Genomic DNA, 25,459 nt, shown 5'->3' with positions numbered 1-25,459 from the left:
TATATGGCCAAAAGTACATGGCACCAAGTATTCATAGCCTCCTTCATTTGGTGGATGATTATGACAGATTTGGTTCTCTCGATAATTGCAGTACGTTTTCGTTTGAAAACTACATGAAAGTACTAAAGGTTATGATTAGAAAGCCTCACAAACCATTGGAGAAGGTTATAATAAGATATAATGAGGGAGAAAAATCAACCAGTAATTTAAAAAAAATGCAATATTATTAACAATAATGAAAGATTATTATTAGGACCACATAACAAGAGACCTCTGATAAATAATTTAGTGACAAATTCACAGTTTAATACATTATTTTGGGAAATTCCAAACTAAAAACTTATGTAGATACAGATTCATATTTTTGTACAATTAATAATGAAATTGTTAATTTAATTAATATTGGACATTCAAAAAACACTGGAAGTATACTTTTAACTGGCAGGAAATTTAGGGAAAAACAGATTTTTATTTTCAGCCTTTTAAATCATCATATTTAGGTATTTTTTCTGTTAAACATTTGTCTAAAAATTTAAGGTGCTGGAATGTTGAAGATGTTAAAAAAAGGTTAAGATTTTATCTCACAAAAATGAACTGATTATTGTACCTCTTTTGCATGACATTTAGAAATTAAGAATTTATTGTAAATTAAATTTTTAATTTTAGTAACATGTACATATATATGTAATCATTCTTAATTATATATTTGTAAACTTCTTAATTTTTTTAAATTTGAATTTTATGTGTACTAATAAATTAGGTATATTATTAGTAACTAAAAATAAATACAAATATTAAGATGAGAAAATATGTGAATTTGTATGATTTTTGGTTGGTGTTTTAAAATATAATAGGTACCTACCTATATTTTTTCATATTAATATTAAATGTACTTTTATTTATAAATAAATAACTATTGAGTATTAAATTAAGAATGTATAAATGTAGTAGCTTATTGTAGCAATAACATCTAGCTAAATTGTATAAAAATCAAAATTTGCTAATTACTATTAGGCAAGGGGTTGCAGTTTGCTCGAAAATTATGTGTACGAATGAATATGTACGAATGAAAAGTGTTCGAATTTTATAGGTTAGAAAATTTAAATGTTTGAATATTATGTGTGAATGAATGTGTCTGAATTAAGTGTTCGAATGTTATCCGTTAGAAAGTTTAAATGCTCGAATATTATTTTTATTGTGGAATCAACAAAATATAATTTTTCGGTATAGAAATTATTTATTATTATTATTATTAATATTAATTATTATTATTAATATTAATTATTATTATTAATCTTAACTATACAATTAAATATGATATTATATTAACTAAAATTAATTAAAATCAGCTTTGTCAGCATTGTTTTTACAGCTTAGAACAAGATTTTTAATACGTTATTCTCGTTTTTGTAAGTGGCGGTCAAACGGGGGGGGGGATAGATCCCCCCCATGACTTTTTTTCTTTAATATTTGTAACGATTACATTTATGTATATTGTTTTATAATGTTAGTGTATTACATTTTGTTTTAATTTTTTCTGAAAATAACCTTATGACTTATGAGCAATATATTATTATTATATAGATTCTAGACTCATTCTAGGAACAAGGCTGTTATTATTATTAATATTTATTAACTAGTTGCTTATACAAAATACACGGATATTACCCAGCTCGGTGTTCGTGAATATTTTTATAACACACTCCTCCCCTGACCAGCCATCGGCCGAAACGTATTAATACGTTATGTATAAATAGCTATGTTATTATAGTCGGCCAATTCATCGATTATTATTACATTTGTCACAATATTTTGTTACACAGACCACAGTGTTGGCTTTCGTAATTCGTACTCGTTACTCGGGTCTCGTAAGTCATACTGTGTCGCGCTTTATACTTACTGTTTGCAAGTCTGCTGTAATTTATTGTAAATTGTAATAGATATTGTCTATAGTCTATTTTATAATGTCTAATAAAAGAAAAATTACCACCTATTTTACTTGCTCAACCACTAAACACTCGGACTCGGATGAAAAAAATAGTAAGATCCCTAAGATCATTACAGAAAATGAAGTTGTGCCGGTAATATTTGTTTAACTAATTTAATTTATGAGGGAAAAGGGAATATTAATTCAAATTACCTATTGTATTAGGCTGTTGAATTTAGTGTACATGATATTGACTGATGCTGATGGATATTTGGTAAGAATTAAATCTTTTGTCAGTCATTAATTATGCATGTACCATGTGTAGTTGTAGTTCATTATTACAACTAATACAACCAAAATTGATTAAGATTCTTGAAGATGTGTGGATACCACCAGCTACNCCCCCCCCCCCCCAACAAAATCATTTGACCGCCACTGGTTGTTGTTAAAACACTTTAAACTTTTTTGGAAACCTGTTTTGAATTAACTGTTTGATTGAACTTTCTGTCTCGTTCTGAATGTGCTGAAATTGGGTAATCAGTTTATATACACTCTATGCATATATACATTTAATATGGCTGGTTTATCGCGCGATCATAAAAGTATAGTATCTATTATCTGGCTTTTTAATAAATTATTAGGTGAATTATATCTGTGACCATGAACAGTATTCGTATGATACTCGTTATAATGTTCAAATAGGAAAATATAAAATTCGTACATAACACTATTCAAAGACAAGTCCATTCAAACACAAGTCCATTCGAACACATACATTGGTACATAATACTATTCGAACACATTTGTTCGAACACTCTTCATCTGAAAACAATTCATTCGAACACTCGACTAGTTCCCTTACTATTATAACTGATAGCAGTTAAAACCACTTTTAAATACTTTAAATAACTGCATTTTTTCAGAGTTTGTATAAATATGTGGTCAATAGTAGTATTTGAAGATGAAAATACTATCGAAATCGTTCCAGCACATTGGGTTAAAAATAATGCTTGTGCCTAACCCAAAAAAGATGTCATAAAAAATGTTGAACATAGAGTATTGGTCAATAAATTTGATTTCGACTATTTTGCATCAAGAACATTACAGAAAAATACCGGTGAATTGGCTATTATTATTTTTTACCAAACCTATTATAATTTATAATTTTTTATACTTTGAAAGTAAATTAGCTTAATTATTATAACTGCCATTAAAATAAAACAAATCATTATTCTAAATAGCTGTTTTATTTCTAAATATAAATCATAATTCCTAATTTGAATTATTATTTTTTAGCTACTTTAACAGAAGCTAGAGCAAAACTGAAAAAAGCTGAGTATACTTCAGACTTATCTACTTGTGATGATGAGGTTTTAAAATCTCGTACACATAATTCAAAAGTATTAGATCCTCCAATTTATTCCTATCACAGAAGTATGTTTCAACTTTACTTCTCATTTTATTTATTTAATTGGTTAATTAGGTAAGTAATTACTGTATATTTAGATTATGCTTTGCAACAGAACACGTGGATATTGTAATTAAAAAATCAATACATTCTTTTGTTACACTCAGAACCTAAAATAAAAATATGACTGTATTGAAATACTTAATTTATTTACACAATTCATGTACAATTAGGAAATAATGAATTAATAGATAAACATCTAATACATTTTTACAGGTATTTCAACCAAATCTAATGGTACAATTAATGATACTCATGAAACTATAACAAATAGTCACAGCTTAGATCGTTCAACTTTTAAAGAAAAGAAAAACTCTAATAGTATTTAATGTTCATCATTTAGTCTATTAGGTATATTGCAATCAAAAATTATAATATGTTAATGTACCTATAATGTAGGTCCTACATACACATTGTTTATTATAGATGTTGAAAGCATATATGTATATTTTAAGTAAAAATAAATTGAATAGTGAAATAAACTCCAACAATATTTACTCAATAGTTTTTTTCCCTTTGCTAAAATTTTTGTTCCAAAAAATCTAAAACACAATTTTTTTATGTTAAAAAAACTTAGGTACTAAAAGTTTGTTGATTTATATACCTGTCACTGAAGCATCGCAATGTGGTAATAAATGATGTTGGAAAGTTAATGGTGTAGTGAAAGTTGAATATAACCATCGGTCTGAAGTACAAAGTAGTATATACTGTGATGGTAATGGTTCAACTAAAAGTATGGTAAATATCAACTTATGTGTTTCTTTTCTAATAACCTTAAAAATATACACATAATCTTAAGACAATGCACAAGGTATGAATGGAAATAATAATATATTTTTCAATACCTGATTTTTGGTAACAAGAACATGTTTCCAATGGTATAAGATTCTATTTTCAGATCTTCAACCCAAATCCAAAAAGCAACTGATGTTATACTATGAAACTCATTATTCCATCTGAATTATAGAATAATTTAATTTATAGAAATAATATATAAAAACACAATTTTATAAAACTTACCATGTAAGTTACATACTCAAAATTTGGAAATAGTTCTACATTCATCTTTAAAATAGTTCTAGTAATAGATTGAATACTAGTAGAAGTTTCAATATATGGAATCTCCATGGCACACTTTTTAACAGCAGCAACTTCAATTTGATTTCCTAGCATAATACCTAATTCTTTTTCATCCATTTCTATAATGTTGGTAAATGATATTTGACTTTTCTCAATTGTATGTATTACTTCACAGGAAAGAACATCAGGAAACTGTCGTAATCCACATTCAAATACCCACTGAGTCATTTCTCACATTTGACAAAGTGATAATAATTTAGCTGACATCATAGCGTAATTACGATGTAAAACCATGTTGAATAATGCCCGTGTAATTATTGTCGCATTCTATTGAAAACAAATTATTTATGCATACTTTTGTTAAGAGAAAAAAAAAATAATTATTAATATTAACATTAGATTTACTTGTGAGATATACAACAGGTCCGATATTAATGAAGGAGATGTAGCTGTAGCACGTCCAATATTTTTTTGTAAAAGTACATTAACTTGACAATTTAAAAACGTGTACATACTTGGATTGTCGCGTTTAATTTCAACTTGACAATATTTACGATGTAATGTATGTAATTCACGAAATTCACGAGCCTTTGAAATATAATTAAGGTTAATATTAATATTCATTAAAACAATTTAGTATGTATATATAATATAATATATTCATTATAATGTACCTGTAACTAATCAAATTCTTTTGCCTCAGAAATCATTTGAAATATTTCTGATATATTCATAGAAGGTTTTAGACATTTGTTAAATATTTCAACACTGTCATAGGTAATATAAAAATGACTAGCTGTGCTACCCATATCTATAAAATAAAATAATTATAGTTTAAACATAAAAACATTCTTATTAAATAATTGAAATTTGTAATGAACCTGTAGACGAAAGATTTCCAGTTCTTTCATTGTAACATAACATTTGTGCCCTATCTAGAGCCGTTGCTGCACTGATAATCAATTCTTTCTTTTGTCAACCAACATTGGGTCTAACTATAAGTAATAACAATAAAATAAATAATTAAAATTTACATATAAATAACACTTAACGGTATATACTACAAGTTCTTCAAGCGATATGCCATAGACTTGAGGATTTATAAGCATTCTGACAAATAAATAAGTATCCAGTAGAAGCAACTTTTAATCCACAAATATGGTTTTTGCAGTATAACTTATTAATTAGATATCTCACTCACAAATTTCAATCCAGGTATTTATCGCACTAATTAAATTCATTCAAATTTCTGTTCCAAGACATCTAAAACACAATTTTTTTTATGTTAAAAAAACTTAGGTACTAAAAGATTGTTGATTTATATACCTGTCATTGAAGCATCACAATGTGGTATTAAATGATGTGGGAAAGTTAATGGTAGAATGGAAGTTGAATCTAACCATCGGTCTGAAGTGCAACATAGTTGTGATGGTAATGGTTCAACTAAAGGTATTTTAAACATGAACTTATATGTTTCTTTTCTAATAACCTTAAAAATATACACATAATCTTAAGACAATGCACAAGAAATGAATGGAAATAATAATATATTTTTCAATACCTGATTTTTGGTAATAAGAACACGTTTCCAACGGAAAATTTTTTCCAGATCTTCAAGCCAAATCCAAAATGCAACTGCTGTTAAGCCATGAAACTCATCATTCCATCTGAATTATAAAAAAATTTAATTTATAGAAATAGGATATAAAAACACAATTTTATTAAACTTATCATGTAAGTTACATACTCAAAATTTGGAAATAGTTCCACATTCATCTTTAAAATAGTTCTAGTAATAGATTGAATACTAGTAGAAGTTTCAATATAAGGAATCTCCATGGTACACTTTTTAACAGCAGCAACTTCATTTTGATTTCCTAGCAAAATACCTAATTCTTTTGCACCCATTTCTATAATGTTGGTATATGGTATTTTATTTTCCTCAATTGTATGTATTATTTCAGGCGAAAGAACATCAGGAAATTGCCGTAATCCAGATTCAAATGACCATTGAGTCATTTCACACATTTTACAAAGTTCTAATAATATAGATGACACCTTAGCGTAATTGCGATGCAAAGCCATGTCGAATAATGCCCGTGCAATTCTTGTCACATTCTATTGAAAACAAATTATATATGCATACTTTTGTTAAGAGACAACAAAAAAAATTATTATTAATATTAACATTAGATTTACTTGTGAGATATACAACAGGTCCGATATTAATGGAGGAGATGTAGTTGTAGCACGTCCAATATATGTTTGTAAAAGTACATTAACTTTACGTTCTAAAAACGTGAACATACTTGGATTGTCGAGTTTAATTTCAACTCGACAATATTTACGATGTAATGCATGTAACTCATGAAATTCATTATCACGAAAATCACGATCCTTTGAAATATAATTAAGGTTAATATTAATATTCATTAAAACAATTTAGTATGTATATATAATATAATATATTCATTATAATGTACCCGTATCTGATCAAATTCTTTTGCATCAGAAATCATTTGAAATATTTCTGACCCATTCATAGAAGGCTTTAGACATTTATTAAATATTTCAACACTGTCATAGGTAATATAAAAATGACTAGCTGTGCGACCGGTATCTGTAAAATGAAATAATTATAGTTTAAACATAAAAACATTCTTAGTAAACAATTGAAATAAGTAATGAACCTGTAGACGAGAGATTTCCAGTTCTTTCATTGTAACGTAACATTTTTGCCCTATCTAGAGTCGTTGCTGCACTGATAATCAATTCTTTTCTTTTGTCAACCAACATTGGATCTAACTGTAAGTAACAACAATAAAATAAATTATTAAAATTTACATTCAAATAATACTAAACGGTATATACTTCAAGTTCTTCAAGCGATATGCCATAGACTTGAGGATTTATAAGCATTCTGACAAATAAATAAGTATCCAGTAGAAGCAACTTTTAATCTACATTTTTCAATCCACTTTTTTCTCAACACGAAATCACTAGGATAGATAAAGAGACTAAGATACTTTGAACGCCTGTTGAAGCAATTTTCAACGGAACAGCGTGTTCCTTTTTCCAAAGTGTAGTTCTTTAAAATAAAACATTTAATTCATAAATTATTTTTTTTTTAAATATAAATATTAGAAACAGCTAGGGTTTGTTAACAATTATAATATATATGTTAAAATATAGTACGAGGTAAATACATATTTCATGGTAACATAATACTATTTTGTATAGAAACTGGAGACTATGACGTTTCCGTTTATGTGTTCGCTGCACAGTATATGATACAAAACCAATTGTATGTACACATTTATTCATATATTATGATAAAATTAAAAGCTCACAAGATGATGATTTCCTTACAGTAAATATACACACAGCTCTTTATTGGGGCGTTAAAAGTTGGCTATTTTGATTTTATATTTTGCTCATTAAAGTATTTCAATAATGATGATAAACATTCTGGTTGTTTATGTAAAATGTTCTGTTGCTATTTTAAAATAGAAATATGGTTCTTGCAGTATAACTTATTAATTAGATATCTCACTCATAAATTTCAATCCAGGTATTTATCGCACTAATTAAATTCATTCAAATTTCTGTTCCAATACATCTAAAACACAATTTTTTTTATGTTAAAAAAACTTAGGTACTAAAAGATTGTTGATTTATATACCTGTCATTGAAGTATCGCTATGTGGTATTAAATGATGTGGGAAAGTTAATAGTAGAATGGAAGTTGAATCTAACCATCGGTCTGAAGTACAACATTGTTGTGATGGTAATGGTTCAACTAAAGGTATGGTAAACATCAACTTATATGTTTCTTTTCTAATAACCTTAAAAATATACACATAATCTTAAGAAAATGCACAAGAAATGAATGGAAATAATAATATATTTTTCAATACCTGATTTTTGGTAATAAGAACACGTTTCCAACGGTAAATCTTTTCCAGATCTTCAAGCAAAATCCAATCATTATAATTCATGACGTTATATTATGTATCAAATTAGATATTTTAAGTGAGCCCAAACAAAATAACGCCAATCCTGGTTTTCATGGAACTAGTAAAATTCATCATTAACATTTTAATATTTTCATGAAATCTGAAAATTGGAATGCAATGTTTTTAAATAAAATGTCCGAAAAACCATTCATTCTTTTAATGTTATAATAAATATAATGTTATTATTTTCCAATAATCAAATCCTGTCATAATAATAAAAAGTAAAAAAAAATGTAAACTAAGACATTGGATTACTAGAAGCTTAGTTATTTCTATAAAAAATTGGGTAAAAATATACAATTAAAAAACTTTACCCAGCCATTTAATATGCCTCTTGAAAACATTTATATTATAATTTATAATCTACAGAAATGTATTAAATAAACTAATTATTAAACAAACCTAGTCATTATTAAGCTAGAAAAACAATTTTAAAATATATCTTGATAATCAACAACTTGATTTATAATAAAATTGATGGTAAAATAATTTTGTTTTTTTTACTAATAACAGAAAACAAAATATTTACATAAATTATGAAAATTCATTGCTGTGATAGTTGGCCACCCCAAAACATGTACACTATTAATGGATACACTTATGGTCAAACCTATTTAAAATAGCTGCAACTGGTTTATACTTTGACAATATTTTATAAATAAGCTACTGTGGTGGCCTTTAAAGTATTTTAATACATGCTAGAAACTCAAAATATATCTGACCATAACTCTTATATTATTATTACCTTAGTACTTGTTGACAATGGTACGACGTCTGTTTTAGTGACTGGAAATTTGTCTTTCCAATAGTTCAGTAGGATCCTTGGCATATTTGCATAAATCATATTCTCATTAGTTGTAGAAAATTTATTTGTCTATTTGATTGTTTCGGTGATCCAAAATGGTTTATAACAGTATTTTTAACACGTTCCTTCCTGAAAAAAAATGTTGATTCTTTGTGTTCATTCTCATCATAATAAGAGAATTTTTACATATTTAAATAATTTTACAAACAAAATCTTGGCCAATTAAATTTTTATTAACTTAGGTACCCTAACAGATTTGTCTGATCGGTAAACATTTATTATTGTCGACTTGAGTATTATTACTTTGAGTAGTGTAACTATATAAAAATTAAAATATTATTGAAAATTAAAAATTAAACTATAGGGCAAAATTTTCAACAAATTTTTGATTAGAAGGTTAGAAAACAACGTTCCTATATAATATTCGCTTTTTTATCCTTGGCCTATAATCTTCTATTGAAAAATGATCACTACATATTCGTTGGAAATCGTAACAATGATCAATGATCAATTCCAATAACTCTGAGCCATGTATTTTTTCTTAATGGTTTCTTAGCAAATCTATATTAGATCAAATACCAATAAATACAATAATTGCCAGTGTTTAAATAAAAATAAACACAATATAGAAATTTGCCGGGCTTAATTAACTGGCTTAAAATTTTCTCACACGGGGATAACGATCATGTCAATAATATGGGGTGAAAATCCAGGTGAGCTTTTTTTCACATCGGTTTGAGCAAGCAAAATTTCTAGAAACTAGATACTCACGAATGATAAACAACTCTAGAATCAAATATGACGTACTAGTGTACTTTTACATTTGTTTCGTGTCAAACTTAAATATCTGCCTTAAAATTCCTACACTCTTGTTTTCCGTTCACAACTCAATCTCATCTACAGTCCACTACTCGTCGCACGGCGATTCACCCGTACATCGCTGTGGCAATAACCATAACCAGCGATCCGTTCGCTCACGGTCAATACCTGACGACAACACCGTCGAATGCACGGTTGCTCTAATCATGTTGCCTCTCGCACAAGCATAATATTACTGTTTACATTCGATCTCTAATTCCTCCTTGCCTATTTTCATTCCTATATATCTCCGGGGTTCTTGACCTAATTTGTTTGCTCGATAATCTCGTCCAAAAATATATATATTGTATAAAAATAAATACTAACCTCATATTGTTCTACTGGAATACACGCAAAAATAAGTACTCGTCCAATATGCTATCTATCTTAAATATTTTATCCACCGTAATTTTATGATAGTTTAGTATTATATCGACGTATGTCCGTATGCTGTGTATTTTAAACACTCAATCATTTTGCAATTAAGATCAAGCTTTTATTAAAACCCCAAATTGTATTATATTTATACTTATTCAGTGTGTGTTTGTGAGTCGTATCGATTATATGTGGTTTTACTGTGTTTTTTTTATTATTATTTATTGATTATTATTATAAGTTTGTTCACTAAGAGTTATTTATATCGACACATAATTCAAAATGAAGAGATGTGCGAAAATCGCTTAAACATGCTCGGTCTATTACCAATCGACCAAACATGTACAAAAATTAAAATGACAAAGTAGAAATTCTGCATTATAAGTTTACAATAATTTATATTCACATTTGTAGACAGTAAATACGTGTTGATATCATACTCCACAAACATAAAATGACGTAGATAGCCATAGGCGGAGATCGGGGGGGAGGGCTTACGGGGGCTTAGTCTCCCCAAAATAAATGATTTGAAGTTAAAGACCCCCTAAGAATATTAAATAAACAATACAGTAATTTTGTATAGTTAACAGAACTTTTTTCATTATTTTATATTCTTACATCCACAATTATATAATTGTACCTAGTACATTACATACACACTATTTACCAATTTATTATTTACGGTAACATACCGAACAATTAAGTCACAATTCACAATAATATTATATTGTGTTTATATACCTAATATTGTACATATTTTGTACCAATTGGCCATCTATATTGAATAACATATTATACCATTCTATTTTAGATGGGAAAAATATTATTTCTTTTCCTAATTTTTGTTAATTCTCGAGAAGCGATAGCTATTATAGGACTATCGCTATAGCTGTATTAAACCTATCGTAAAGTTTATCGCGATTGAATGAATCGTTAACCGTATTGACCATTTTATACTAAATTATATTTTACTTATTGTTTGATGTTCTTGGGAATACATTTCTTTTGAGATTGTGATTTAGATTTTTAATAAATAATTTAGTTTAAATATGTTTGAAATATTTAAATTCAAATCGTTTATTAATTATTCTTTTTTTATGTTTGTAACTATTTAAGTTGTTATGATAACGAGTCAACGAGAACAATTTTTTATGAGTGATCTAATGTAAAAATTAGTTTGTTGGGGGTGTGGGGGCAATGCCCCCACGTGTCTGTTTGTCATCAAATATTTGAGCCCCCCTTAATATTTCACAAGATCTCCGCCTATGTAGATAGCATACTCAACCATTAAACGTGCGGTAGAGAGCATATTGGACGAGTACCCAAAAATATTCCAAAATCAAAAAAAAATACCTCACACACGTCACACACACACAAATGTCGAGTAACGAGCCACGAGTGGGGTGCCATCACTTTGTCGTATACTCCGATCACTTTGACGGGTACAATCAATTAACAAATAATATTGTCTGCACCGAAGCAGCTCCTACTTCGGATTCGCAGTTAGCGGCAACGACTTGCGATGTGTTAGGGACGGGGAAAGGTTACCCAGCTGTATAGCCTTGCATGCCTTACAAGTATTATAGTATTCAAATTATGGGCGCAGTGCGCACTATATATACGAAGCACAAAAAAATACAATAATAATAATAATAATAATAATAATAATAGCCCGGGCAGGCGATTTCGAGCTACAATTACAAATAATAATAAATTAATAAATTACCAAATCCAAAAATGTGAGTTTGTCTACGTTAATCAAACACCAAATAATAATGAATTTACCTGATCTGCGAGCTATCTGGAGGACGGCTTTGGCTCCACGCTGGTAAGGCGACAGCGTCTTCTTCTGCATCGATACAATAATATTGGTGTACGGGCAGCACGGTCAAAATCAGTTGAGCTGGACGGTGGTCTGATATTGGCACTTAATAATCGTGTACAATGTCGAGCCGGCGGTGGCGTCGAGCGGACGCGACGTTGCGCCTAGCTCGACCTCTAGAAAAATACGAATCGGACGCCGGCGGCATGGCCTACGGCAGGTACCCAACGGCAAACATCCCGTCGCTAGACGACAGCGGAGGGAGTAAACCACGTCGCGAGTGTACTGCGTCCGAAGCGCTGCTTGGAGGATGTATGGTGAAACCGTGGAACGTCGGTGGCGCGAAAACGCGTCCTGCTGGTCACCTAGACGCAAAACCTGTGGTGTACATTCTTTTTTTTTATAATAATACATGAGCAAGTGCACAGCAATACACTAATATAATAGCTTATAATTAAAAAATAAATAAATTACCATAAGATAGTTCATGTAATAAATCATTGTATGAAAGCAAAACAAATACATATAGTCATAACTCATAATACAAATTACAAAATGAAAATAATATAAAACCAGTGGCGTACTACCCCCCCCCCCCCCCCCCCAAAAAAAAAATTGAATGAATGATTTGATTTATTATGAGAAAACTAAAATTTCCAGTACCTGCATATTAATTGTATTGTACTTAGGTATAACAAATTATCCATTATAATAAAATAAACAGCGTACATTTTAAATTACCTTTGTAATACTGTTCTATGTAATTCTGAATTCTGATTATAAATATTATTAAATAGTACAGCTTACATTATCTAATGCGGGTACCTACGGGAATATGAGTATTTCCACGAAGATATTCTAGATATGGACGTGGACGATCGGTGTAATTATTATGACAATATTTTATCGTCGTCGTAAAACGTATTTCATTTTGTGCAATTAATCACCTGGTGTGTTAGCCACTTGTCGGCATTACCGATAGGCCGGTGCGTGCGATCCGTTCAGTGCCGGTCAGTGGACGCGCCTGTATACGTTTTTATACAAAGAATTCTAAAATCCGTTTCATACGATCCGCCCGATACGTACGATGCAGACATATGGACGCTTACCTTTAATCTATAATCGACAATTGTTAACGTCGTTTCCATGTATTACCGAGAGTCCGAGACAGTATCTACATGTTATTTTATCAACCCTTGAACTTATAGTGACAAACAAAACTACAATTGCATACGAACTATTGTATATTTGTATTAAAAAGCTTAAGTATATTTTATTAAAAGGTTTAAGTATATCAACATTTAACAATGGATAAGTGGATAATAAAAAAACCTAAACTTGATAGAGAATAGATAAATGGTCTAAATGGATTGGCTCATCTAAGTATTCAAAGAGAAATACCAATAAGAGACGTACATCACCCCAGCCCCACCCATTATTATTGTTAATAACGGGTTAACCAAGACCGTACAAATTTTGAAAATTGTCATACAAATTCATACAAATTACGTACTAAATAATGGTAAACAAAATGTTTTAAAATTCCAAATGGGTGGGGCTGGGGTGATGTACGTGTAGTGAAGTGGTCGATATTTTTTCAGAAAAAATAGAAAATAATTTTCTAAAAAATATCAGTATCTAAATTATTATTATTATTATTATTATTATATAATTTAACATATTTTCTTTTTATACATAATATGGTTAAGTAGTAATTACATATTTATTAATTATCACATGTCAATTAAAAATAATATCACGAAAAAAATTAGTAATCTATTAAAATGTACGATATGTTTTGTTATGTTCAGGTGTCACGTCATCTAATATGTTAATTAAAAAAATTAATAGTTAAAAATACATTAACTGAACTGTTATTGTTTGTTTATAAAATACCTAGTTAGTATATAGAAAAACTAGTTGAAGTATGTATTTATGGATTCATTCAATTCATTAACTGAAAGTACCCGTAATTCTATAATATAACTACTTATTTAATAGAATTACAGAATTTCATAACATAACGTCATATACTTTTAAATTATTAATTAATAAATGCGATGTTTTCTGCAAAAATTGAATCAAACTATCACCGTGATACCACAAAGGTTACTAGGCGTCTAGGCATACTAAACGAATACCTTTATCTTATTGAAAAAAAAATTATTTATTATTAATAAAATAGTAATTTTTTTCTTTATTACTTGAAAATGTTCACGTATATTAATATAACTTCGTCTTTGTTAAAAATGTCTTCTTCGACAAACATACACAGAATCTATAGATATTTGATGGTTTATCGAAAATCTTAGTTTAATTTTTAAAATTGTAACTTATAAAAATACCCTTTAACACATAAATCGTGTGGCATGGACCCGTATATACTACGTATACTATACTAGTATACTCAATATTTCAAATAAACCTGACGTTGTCGTTTACTCGTTTAATAGGAAAAAGAATCATTGACTTTAATGTCCCAACTTTTTGTTACCAAAATCATCGTTCCTCAAACTGACCTTGTTCAGGGACTGACAAGGATATAACAATATTTTTTTTTAATCTGCATATTTGGGTAACTTCAGAAATGTTTATGGCATTTTATTAGGAAATTTTTATTCATATAATTCTATACAAATTATTTAATTTCAAGTTTTCTTGATCTGTGATTAATCATTTTGAAATCTTATCTTCTGAAGCAGAAGCAGTAGATATTTATATAAACTGAGGTAAAATAATGAATACAAATATCTTAGGTATAAGTTATTATGTTAAATCAAGTAAGTAGATTGATTTATTTCAACGGTGTTTCACCGTTTGTCATTATATTAGTGAATTGTGTAAATGTATAATAAATAATATTATATAGACTACTATAGGTATTGTTATGATTATTTCTGACTATTAACATGTGCCACTCGACTGTTCGTTTTCAATTTTAAAAAATACAAAGATTTTCTAAAACTTTATTAAGTGGCGTATGACAAACCACTAAATATTAACCATAGAGACATAGAGACATATTATTATTATTGTATTTAATTGATTAAATATTTAAGTTTGAAATTTAAAAAAAAATATGTGTTAAATGTGTTAAATGGTTCGCTGCCGCAAGCATCCATTTCAAAAATTGTTAATTTAGAAAAATATGTAAAAAAAAAATCATAAATCTTATAATTTGTAAAACTTCTAAAATGTAGGTATAGTACTTAATTTTTGAGAAACATAATGTATAGGCCTCTCTATATTAGACGGATCAAGAGACAAATCTTTGCTCTACACAATAATAATTATATTAAATTCTTAGTTCAGTATCTGAAAGCTATTCATAATTTACTAAAGTGTTTAATAAAATCTAATATTGACTACAAAATATTATGAACCTTAATTTAAACATTATTGTAGTAAAATGTATCAAATTAAGCTAAGTATAACTGTCAAATTTTAAAATTGTATTATACACATATCATAAATCATCATAATCTTATATGCCCAAAAAAATTACAAAATTAAAAAATTACTCTCAAGGGGACGTTACACCCCATGATGCAATTGTACAATTTTACCGTTTTGCTTGGAATAGAACGGAATATTCACTCGGGCTATAGTGATAGTTAAGACTCAAAAATGATATACAATATAGTTTAGAACATTATCTGTGAAATCTAGTTTTTTTTTTTGGTTACATGGCTTATATATGAAAAAAGTTCCAAAATACATTATTTTAGTTTTTTTCTAACTTGAATAACTTTATTTGTAGTTACGACTTCACGATGCAGAATAAATAAAAACGATATTTCACAGCCATAGCTTTTCTGTTTGTGTGGTGAAAATGCTGTTTCTTAATTATGAATGTATAGCCTTTCCGGCTTTCTCGCGTAAAACAAATTTAGTATGTTTTATATTTGTATGACATTTCGGAGTACTCTTTAAACTATAAAAATCAGTGGTTTATAGGTAGACCTGTAGTATTTTAATCACAACTGTTTCTTATGTTATGACTTACAGCTAAGCTTAAGTTTTTTATTTGAGTCACAGAAATAGAATTTTCATTCCATAGGTTGCACATGATCACTATGCACAGAAATAAAATGTGGTTGAGTTATATCTAAATCAGTTTTTAAAAGACCAGGATATTTCATAAAGCTATTTTTTGAACATCTCCAATGAATACAATTATAGAGCATTCTTTGTGAAAATTGAACAAAAATCCCATAGATATACGCAACCTGAATGTAATTTTTAAAATTTTTCTTAGAATTAATTAATTCCACTTCTATATGGAAACTTGCTTTTGAACTGCCAAAAAATATAAAATTCGAAAACAAATTCTCACTCATACTCGTAATCGTTACCTATATATTATGATTTATAACTATACGATGAGTTGTGATAGAGATTATGGTAGATAAAAAACATATACAATACCTATATAATATGTACAAGCATTTTATTCATTACACTTACACACTAAAATACAAAGTACAACTGTACAAGAAAAAGTATTTCGGTAAACTTTTCACTAAACTTTTTTCCTCATATAGGGCTCTCTTACTGGGAATTTTTTCCGATTACCCAAAGCTGCGGATGCTTTACATGCTTCGACGGAACAATACTATGTTATAGTAGGTAGGTACCTACTAAAACAATTTAACGAAATATTCTATTGTATAGTAAAATATTATCCATATTATACTCGCATGGACATTTATTTCTCCAACATTGGATTATTTTACTGGGCGTATTAATTTTTTTTTATTGTTTCTAAGTTGGAATTATTTTCCGGGTTCTTTACCATGGTTATTTTTTTGACTACCTCGTATAGTATACAGTATACACTGTAGGCATGCCGTATAAAAAGAAGGGCAGTCTGTTTTCTAAATAACTAAATATTAATTTTTTATACTCTAAGCGGATTGAAAGTTTATATTACCATTTTTATACACCATAAAATGTTCACAATATTTTGAATCTTTTTGAGCTAATTATAGGCATACGACAATTTCAGTTTTAATTAGTTTTTAAAATTATTATCGATAAAACTTATTCGCTCGGCCAAAAAACTTAAATATTAAATACAAGTTTTCTTATATGTTTTCCCACCCTTATTAACTTAAAAAAAATCTACTGGAATTTCAAATTACCCCTTTAAAAGCTTTTGAAGATCATTTTTTTCGACAAAAATGATTACAGTTTACAATAATACTAATGTCTAATATTAAAATAAATTACATTAATAGCAATAATATCACAAAATATACTGAATAATATATGCTTTCAGACCATCTTTGAACAAAATTGATTATTTTTCATGTACTATAATTCTATATCATTGAATTAAAATATAACACATCCGTTATTTCAGCTATAGCGACGGGTATACTACAATAATATTTGAATCTGAAAATACATAAATACATTGAAATACATTGGCATTTTGGGATGAAAACTAAAATGGATTGGAAATGTTAGTATTTCTAAGTTGGTACTACTACATTTTCGTTGGTCCCCTATTTAAGCGGTTATTCTATGAAAATTATCTGATAAATAATGCTGATGATAATGGCTGTTATCTCGGGGACCCAACTGCCCGATGCCCGTGTTTGTACGTCGATGCGTCAGTAATATCAATAATAAATAATAATTTTTGAGCAATTCCACAATAACATGATGTAATCGCAATTCCATATTCTTTTTTTTCAACGTTCCTTTCTCTTTTTTCTGCTTTCGTTGATCTACAAACGCTTTTTTCGTTCGTGGCATTGTCGTTTCTTTTGATTTTTCGTTAGCGAGAGTCGATTGAACATGAGTTACGCTCCTGAAAAAGATCTGGCCAGTCTGGAGCAGCAGGTAAGACGATCTGCATTTAATTGTATGCAGTTAATAATACAATTTATTACACCTATATTCTGAATAAATTAATATAATATAGTTTGTGATGTGGATAATGTATGTGCAGTAGTCTTGACCATAATTTTTGGTCATGTTACGTACGTACTAGCTTTACACATGATGAACTATAGAGTTGTGTTACTATTGTGTTCATTGGATCGTTAAAATGACAAATACTAATTGATATATACAATAGCATCTATGTAATAAAGTAGGATTATTAGGAATTCATAAACAAAAAGATGTTTACTTATTGCAAAACCTAAATACCTGCTGCATTTTAATTAAACGTCGTACCTTATACAACCCCTCTAACTAACCGATATACATTACACACTTCAACGTTAACTGAATTAAAATAAAATGTATAATCGGTTCATTTAGAATTAAATCAATCTGTTTCATTGCCTATGATAATTATTTTATGGTTATTATAACGAAAAATAGGCCAGTTTAGTGGACCAGATTACTGAGAACTACTGTAATTGTTTTGTCGATTGGAAAGATTTCATCTGTATACACACATTCACATTATACACAAATAAAAAACGGATAATAATGATTTATCAATTTTTTTTAAAAATTTGTTTCAGTCGGATGCTCCAAACTTGCAAAATAAAAATGTAAAAAAAAAGGTAAGATTTTTTCTTTAATGCAGTTGTTATGAAATTTTAGACATGTTCAGTTTTGTGATTATTTATCTGTATAGATTTTTCTTATATTTGTGCTAACATAAATACAAATTATTCTTGTATCTCAACATTAACTATTTAGTGATGTATATTTTACTATATTACTATGTTAGTATACAGACACAGCTGCAAATCAGGTTAGGCTAGACAAAATTTTGCCTTCTTTTTTTGTTAAAAATTATAAATTTAATAACGTATAATAAACATACTTTTCATAACAGAGTTTGAATTTCAAGTGCGTGAAAAATAATCAAATATAAACTATAACTTGCTCTCAAAATTAAAAAAAAAAAATAATAATAATATTTTAACTCATATTTGTCTTAAATAATTTTATTACAGCTCCAGCGTAAGAGGCTAAGAGCACATAATTGGCTTTTCTACTTTGTGATGTACCTATTTACACTATGTCCAATGGACTAATTAATTTTCCCAATTATAAATAACCAGTCTATAATATTTGTAAATTGTACTTGCCTAATGTCAATTTTAATGAATTTTTGTTTTTGATTGTGTTATTAATTCATTTTAACTTTTTAACCTTTTTTTAAAATTATTTGAAGAAAACTTGTTCCAGTTAATAGTTAAAAATTGGTGTTTTATGTAAATAACTTGTATGGCTTATTCATTTGGTTTTATATTTCTTTGGTTGATTATGTTTGTATAAATGTATTTATTTTTCTGTGTAATTAATAGTATGACTATTTATAACAAAGATAGTTTATATCTATTCGAGATCTATAATATAACAATCATAGTATAGCAATGTGTACATTTTATTATACATTCCTTATATCTTAACTTCATAAAAAACTGATCTATATTGTATTTATCGAATCTTAAGTATTCATAAAAAGTTAGATTAACAAAAAAAATTAAAAACATTAAATAAGCTGTTAAAGTTATATAGGTAATAATTAATAATATATTAATGCATTGCATAGGTTCTAGTTCTGCATCAAAATCTCAAAAGTCTGTTGAGGACAACAGCAAACAACAGGGAAAGTTTGTGGAGTTACCAGGAGCTGAAATGGGAAAAGTTGTCGTTAGGTTTCCCCCAGAAGCAAGCGGGTTAGTGCCTATGTATTTTGTACATTTTCCTATATGCTTTTTAGTTAATTAAGTATTAATAATACATTGTTTTTAGGTATTTGCATATTGGACATGCTAAAGCTGCTCTATTAAATCAACACTATAAATTAGCTTTTAATGGCCGTCTTATAATGCGTTTTGATGATACAAATCCAGCAAAGGAAAAGGAAGATTTTGAGAAGGTAAAATAATAATATACATCATATAATAAATTGTGGAACAATTTCTTCATCTTATTTTTAGTAATTTATATAGTTTGTTTTTTCTTCTATTTTAATATGAATATTAAAATAAAAACCGTGTACTAAATAATGAGTTATGCGATTTATTTTGTTTTGTTAAAGGTTATATTAGAAGACGTTGATATGTTGAAAATTAAACCCGATACTTTTACATATACTTCTGATCATTTTGATAAAATGTTAGATATATGTGAGAATGGAATGTTAAAAGAAGGCTTAGCTTATGTGGATGACACAGATGGAGATAAAATACGTTTGGAACGTGAACAAAGGGTAGATTCAATAAATCGAAACAACTGTAAGTCTTCTGATTTAAATCTCTTTAAAAAAAATTATTTAAAATACTCAATATTTAAGTACCTCATGAAGTTTTGAATTAAAGTTGATGCCTTTTGTATTATAATTAAAAGCATTTACAAAAAATCATAAACGTAAGGCTATAGGCACACCTAGGGGGCTTTCGATTTTGAGTTTTGATCCCGGTATTTCAGTAATGAAGTTGATACCGGTATGTAACAGTAAACCGGTACTCCAGTATTTTTGGTTGCTTAATATTTTCAGCATACCAAAAATACCGGTAGCCCTGAAGTATTATTTTAAAGCATCTAGTGACCAAAAAGACTCCTTAATTATTTTCTAAAAACTACTTCTCAACTGCTAGAATTTAAAATTATCTTCACATTAGAATACATTATAATTGTCCGCTTTTGTCTGTTTAATTTGTGAATTTGTCAGTATGTATACTCTTTAAGGGTGAGTGGTAAAAAAAATAGTAGAAACATCTGCTACATGGATTGACAGACTATGCAAGCAAATGCTAAAAATCTTAGTTATTAATTTCATTATCTGGACCATTTAATAAAAAGTTAATCTTTATCAGAGATATTGTTATTAGAGCATATTGATTGGACACTGACCATGTTATACACTTTTAAAATTAATTTACTTTTATTTCAGCAATCGAGAAGAACCTAGAATTGTGGAAACAAATGGTTTTAGGTACAGAAATTGGTCAAAAGTGTTGTGTTCGGGCTAAAATTGATATGCAATCAGCAAATGGATGTTTGCGAGATCCAACAATATATCGTTGCAAACCTGAACACTATCCTAGAACTGGTGACAAGTATAAGTAAGGACTTTAAAAACAAATTATTTTATAGAACTTATGTGATCTATTCAATTAATATCAGTAAATTAAAATAAATGGTGAATGTAAGATTATTTGAATTATGTAATTGTCTAGCTATCATAGTCTATACTAGCGCCTTTTATATAAAAAAAAAGATTATTTGACGTTTTTATTTTTCTAATTTAAAAATTATTAATTATATTTTATTTTATTATTTTTCGTTAATACGTTATTTTGTATGAACTTCTTTTAGGGTATATCCAACTTATGACTTTGCTTGTCCTATTGTGGATAGTATTGAAGGTGTTACTCATTGTTTACGTACCACAGAGTATACTGATCGTGATGCACAATATTATTGGTTTTGTGATGCATTGAAGCTTGGTACTCGCAGCAATGAAACCAGACCTTATGTATGGTCGTATTCAAGATTAAATATGACTAATACGGTTTTGTCGAAAAGAAAGTTAACTTGGTTTGTTGAACAAGGCCATGTAGATGGATGGTTAGTAAATTGATAAATGTATCTACATTAATAAATAACAGTATATAATTATATTTTTTATAATTTTCTAGTTAAAATCACAGGTTTTTTTTAAATGTTGTTACCATGTATAATTAAATCTATTTTTTTTTTTATTTAAGGGATGATCCACGCATGCCGACTGTCCGTGGTGTATTCAGGAGAGGAATGCAGGTAGAAGCATTGAAACAATTCATAGTGGCCCAAGGTTCTTCCAGAACTGTTACAGCTATGCAATGGGATAAAATTTGGTCATTGAACCGTAGTATTGTTGATTCAATAGCACCAAGACATACCGCTTTGTTATTATCTTATCCACCAGTTGAAGTTGTGGTAGAGAATGTCAAAAACCCTTATCAAATTGACAATGTCCCTAAACATCCTAAGAATTCTCAATTAGGATTAAAGAATTGTGTCTGGGCTGCACCTAAAATTCTTATAGATTATTGTGATGCAGAGTTATTAGAAGCTGGACGTCGAGCAACATTTATTAACTGGGGCAATCTTATGATAAATCGCGTAGAAAGGTAATTGATGTTAAATTTTAATAACACATGGATCATTATTTGTATATTTTCCTTTTTAGGAACCAAAATAATAAAATAGAGAGAATTCATGCAGTGTCTGACCTTGACAACACAGATTTTAAATCTACAGTGAAAGTTACGTGGCTGCCAAAAACCGATTGTTCAGAATCTGACGAAGTTTTACCTATTTTGGTACCAGTTGTTTGTGTTTATTTTGATCATTTAATTAGTAAAGCAGTATTAGCCAAAGATGATGATTTCAAGCAATACTTAAATACAGAAAATAGTCGTTGGGAATTGCAAATGTTAGGTGATTCAGAATTGAAAGATTTAAAGAAAGGAGATGTGATTCAGTTACAACGCAGAGGTTATTTCATATGTGATTCAACGTATCAGCCATATAAGTAAGAATTAGTTAACGTAAAATGTTGACTTAAATGTTTAAAATTTAAAAAAAAATGTTTGTTTTTTTAAGCGTACACACGGGGAAAGAAACACCATTAGTGTTGTTTAACATTCCTGAAGGTCACACAAAATCAGTTACTCCAATAACTACCGTTCCTTTTCAAACCGCCACCAACAAGGTAATTAAAACTAAATATACCAATATTAATATAAAAATGGTTACAATTCAGAGTTGGTAATCATTAGGTAATCAGTGATTTTGATTAACTTGATGGATTTTTGGCATTATATGCATAAACTGAGTTTTCTTTGTTTTTCAAAATGTATATTCTTGCCATCCAAATTTAAGTATCTGTATTTATTTTGTATTTGTACAATTTGTTGTATATTTGAGTTACTAGTGCGAGTTTTTTTTGAATTTTGTATGAATTTTACTGGGAGCTTAGAAAACTGTTCTGCTGCTAATCTGTAATAAAAAATTTTTGAAGGGCTGTTTTGATGACTAAGCTCACCTTAAAAACTTCTATTTAGTTGTGATATACAATAATATTATCCCTATGTCCGTGTCATGATGAATTTTTATTAATTATATACGATGTCAAACAATATATGCGTGGTAAGCCTAGTCCTTGGGGTATAAAACTATATTTATAATGTGGTGCTGGAGGCATGGTTTATGACTTACTACTATATCAAGGCTCAACCACTGAATTAGATCAAGAAACTAAGGCAGATTTTGGATTATTTGGATCAGTTGTTCTGAAATTGTGTGAACAGCTAAAGAAAAATAGACACATATTATATTTTGACAATTTTTTTACATCTTATAACTTATTAAATGCTCTTCAAGATCAAAAAATATATGCAGCTGGTACAGCTAGAGTCAATAGATTGGGAAATCCACCTTTGATAGCAGATAAAAATTTTTAAAAAATGGGTAGAGGAACGTCTTTTGAAGTATCAGGATCTACTGAATATGGAGGACGAACAAATCAAATTGGTATGATTAAGTGGTTTGATAATAAAGGTGTTGTACTAGCATCTAACTTTTTGACATCAGGTAATACTTATGAAGTTAACAGATGGGACAAAAAAGAAAAAATATATATTACATTAGAAAGACCAGAAATAATAAAGTTATACAACAAACGTATGGGTGGAGTCGATTTACATGATCAATTGGTCAGTTATTTTCGAATATTTATAAGATCACGTAAATGGACTCTTCGAATCTTAACACATTCTTTTGATATGGCTTTAACAAATAGTTGGATGGAATACCGAAATTATGCAATACAATGTAATATTAAAACAAAAATGGACTTGCTTCTTTTTAAACAACAAGTAGCAAAAACCCTTGTTATTCTTGGTAAAGCACAAACGTATACTCCTGAGCGCAGAAAAAAGTAGGAAGACCTAGTTCTTCACCTTCACCACCAATAATACCAGTAAAATCAAGAAAGCCTAGAAATATTGATGATCCAACTCCTTTTAATGAAATCCGTTATGATAGCAATAACCATTTTGCCATATATGATGAAAGACAACATGCTACTAGATGTAAGTATGAAAAATGTACTCTAAAAACATCTATAAAATGTACAAAATGTAATGTACATTTATGTATGACAAAGCAGCATAATTGTTTCTATAAATTCCATCATAATGAGTAAATTACCATTATGAATGTGATACAAATGTTTTACTTATAACTACCAAAAGTATGGTTTCATAAATAAAAACCTGAAGTTACAATCTAAAGTCTGAAATTTATATTGTTTTTAACAGAAGTTACTAAGTTGTAATCAATATTTAAAATTTATATTATTCTGTTTATTATTTATTAATTTTTGTTTCAGTTTTTATTTTGTTAAATTTTTTTAGAATAGTTTTACTAATGTGTTATAATATTAAAAATATGATAGTTATAGATATAAATGAAAGTAACATTTAAAATTCCAACTGTGTTCTGTTATTTGTAGTATAGCATTCCTAATACTATACATTATTATTGCTGTGATGCGTATACAATGTATTATACTTATTAGTTATTAGTTATTACATATATATTTCAAAAAAAGAACATGTTACTCTTTTAAAAAAGTGATATAATACTATAATATATATTACTATAAAATATAAATTAAAACCATTAACAAAATGTCAAATCATTTAATAGTGAAAAATAGGCAATTCAAATTTTAACATCGTTCACTCCTGATGTCCTTGTGGAAGGACATATTCAATTTCTATGTAAAAAAAAAATCATAAAATTTTGAAATTTAATTATAAGTACTATTTAGACACTTATAAATAATATTCAAACAAAAAAAAAATTCTGTGAGTGAAAGGGTTAATATTAATTTAATTTGCTAGTATGATATATTTAATCCTCTGAACAATTATAATTTATATAATATATTATATAATTTAAATATGTAAAATGAAACATTTTAGGATAAAAAATCGAAGGGAAAAAAGAATGTTGCTGTGACCAATAATAAATCATCGGATAGCACGAATACCAAAAAAGTAACAAAATTAGGGTTGGAAGTACTAAAGGTATCGGAAAATCTTGGAGAATGGTATTCTCAAGTGTTGGTTAA

The 25,459-nt window shown here is 28.3% G+C and overlaps 3 protein-coding genes across 4 annotated transcripts; 1 reads left to right on the top strand and 2 right to left on the bottom strand.

Annotated features, from left to right (window-relative positions):
- Positions 1 to 3,616: 3,616 nt before the first annotated feature.
- Positions 3,617 to 7,557, bottom strand: LOC111031693 (activating signal cointegrator 1 complex subunit 3-like). Of its 2 annotated transcripts, XM_022311756.1 has the most exons (15): positions 7,347 to 7,557; positions 7,166 to 7,280; positions 6,959 to 7,095; positions 6,675 to 6,872; positions 6,223 to 6,593; positions 6,037 to 6,142; positions 5,802 to 5,964; positions 5,677 to 5,738; positions 5,357 to 5,470; positions 5,150 to 5,286; positions 4,881 to 5,063; positions 4,416 to 4,802; positions 4,241 to 4,351; positions 4,000 to 4,168; positions 3,617 to 3,937 (listed from the first exon to the last, which is right to left on the bottom strand). In XM_022311756.1, the coding sequence occupies exons 1-8, from the start codon at positions 7,392 to 7,394 to the stop codon at positions 5,713 to 5,715; spliced, it is 1,164 nt and encodes a 387-aa protein (XP_022167448.1). In that variant the 5' UTR covers positions 7,395 to 7,557; the 3' UTR covers positions 3,617 to 3,937; positions 4,000 to 4,168; positions 4,241 to 4,351; positions 4,416 to 4,802; positions 4,881 to 5,063; positions 5,150 to 5,286; positions 5,357 to 5,470; positions 5,677 to 5,712. The 2 variants fall into 2 exon arrangements, with proteins under 2 accessions (XP_022167448.1, XP_022167440.1); XM_022311748.1 differs by having other exon boundaries at positions 5,357 to 5,738.
- Positions 7,558 to 7,987: 430 nt separating this feature from the next.
- On the bottom strand, positions 7,988 to 12,536 carry LOC111031710 (activating signal cointegrator 1 complex subunit 3-like). Its single transcript, XM_022311767.1, has 5 exons — positions 12,315 to 12,536; positions 9,237 to 9,425; positions 8,393 to 8,591; positions 8,158 to 8,320; positions 7,988 to 8,094 (listed from the first exon to the last, which is right to left on the bottom strand). The coding sequence occupies exons 3-5, from the start codon at positions 8,471 to 8,473 to the stop codon at positions 8,069 to 8,071; spliced, it is 270 nt and encodes an 89-aa protein (XP_022167459.1). The 5' UTR covers positions 8,474 to 8,591; positions 9,237 to 9,425; positions 12,315 to 12,536; the 3' UTR covers positions 7,988 to 8,068.
- Positions 12,537 to 18,156: 5,620 nt separating this feature from the next.
- On the top strand, positions 18,157 to 25,454 carry LOC111031668 (bifunctional glutamate/proline--tRNA ligase-like; the record flags this gene model as incomplete). The annotated part of the gene is made up of 12 exons (XM_022311716.1): positions 18,157 to 18,201; positions 18,837 to 18,878; positions 19,278 to 19,284; positions 19,880 to 20,006; positions 20,083 to 20,209; positions 20,372 to 20,567; positions 21,227 to 21,398; positions 21,652 to 21,903; positions 22,044 to 22,448; positions 22,508 to 22,852; positions 22,924 to 23,032; positions 25,311 to 25,454. Coding segments are annotated over exons 1-12 (1,971 nt in total), but the record flags the coding sequence as incomplete, so codon positions are not given.
- Positions 25,455 to 25,459: the final 5 nt, after the last annotated feature.

This window comes from Myzus persicae, unplaced genomic scaffold (assembly GCF_001856785.1).
Source record: "Myzus persicae strain clone G006 unplaced genomic scaffold, MPER_G0061.0, whole genome shotgun sequence".
In the NCBI taxonomy this organism is placed as follows: Eukaryota; Metazoa; Arthropoda; class Insecta; order Hemiptera; family Aphididae; genus Myzus; species Myzus persicae.
This window is presented reverse-complemented; position numbering and strand designations above follow the sequence as displayed.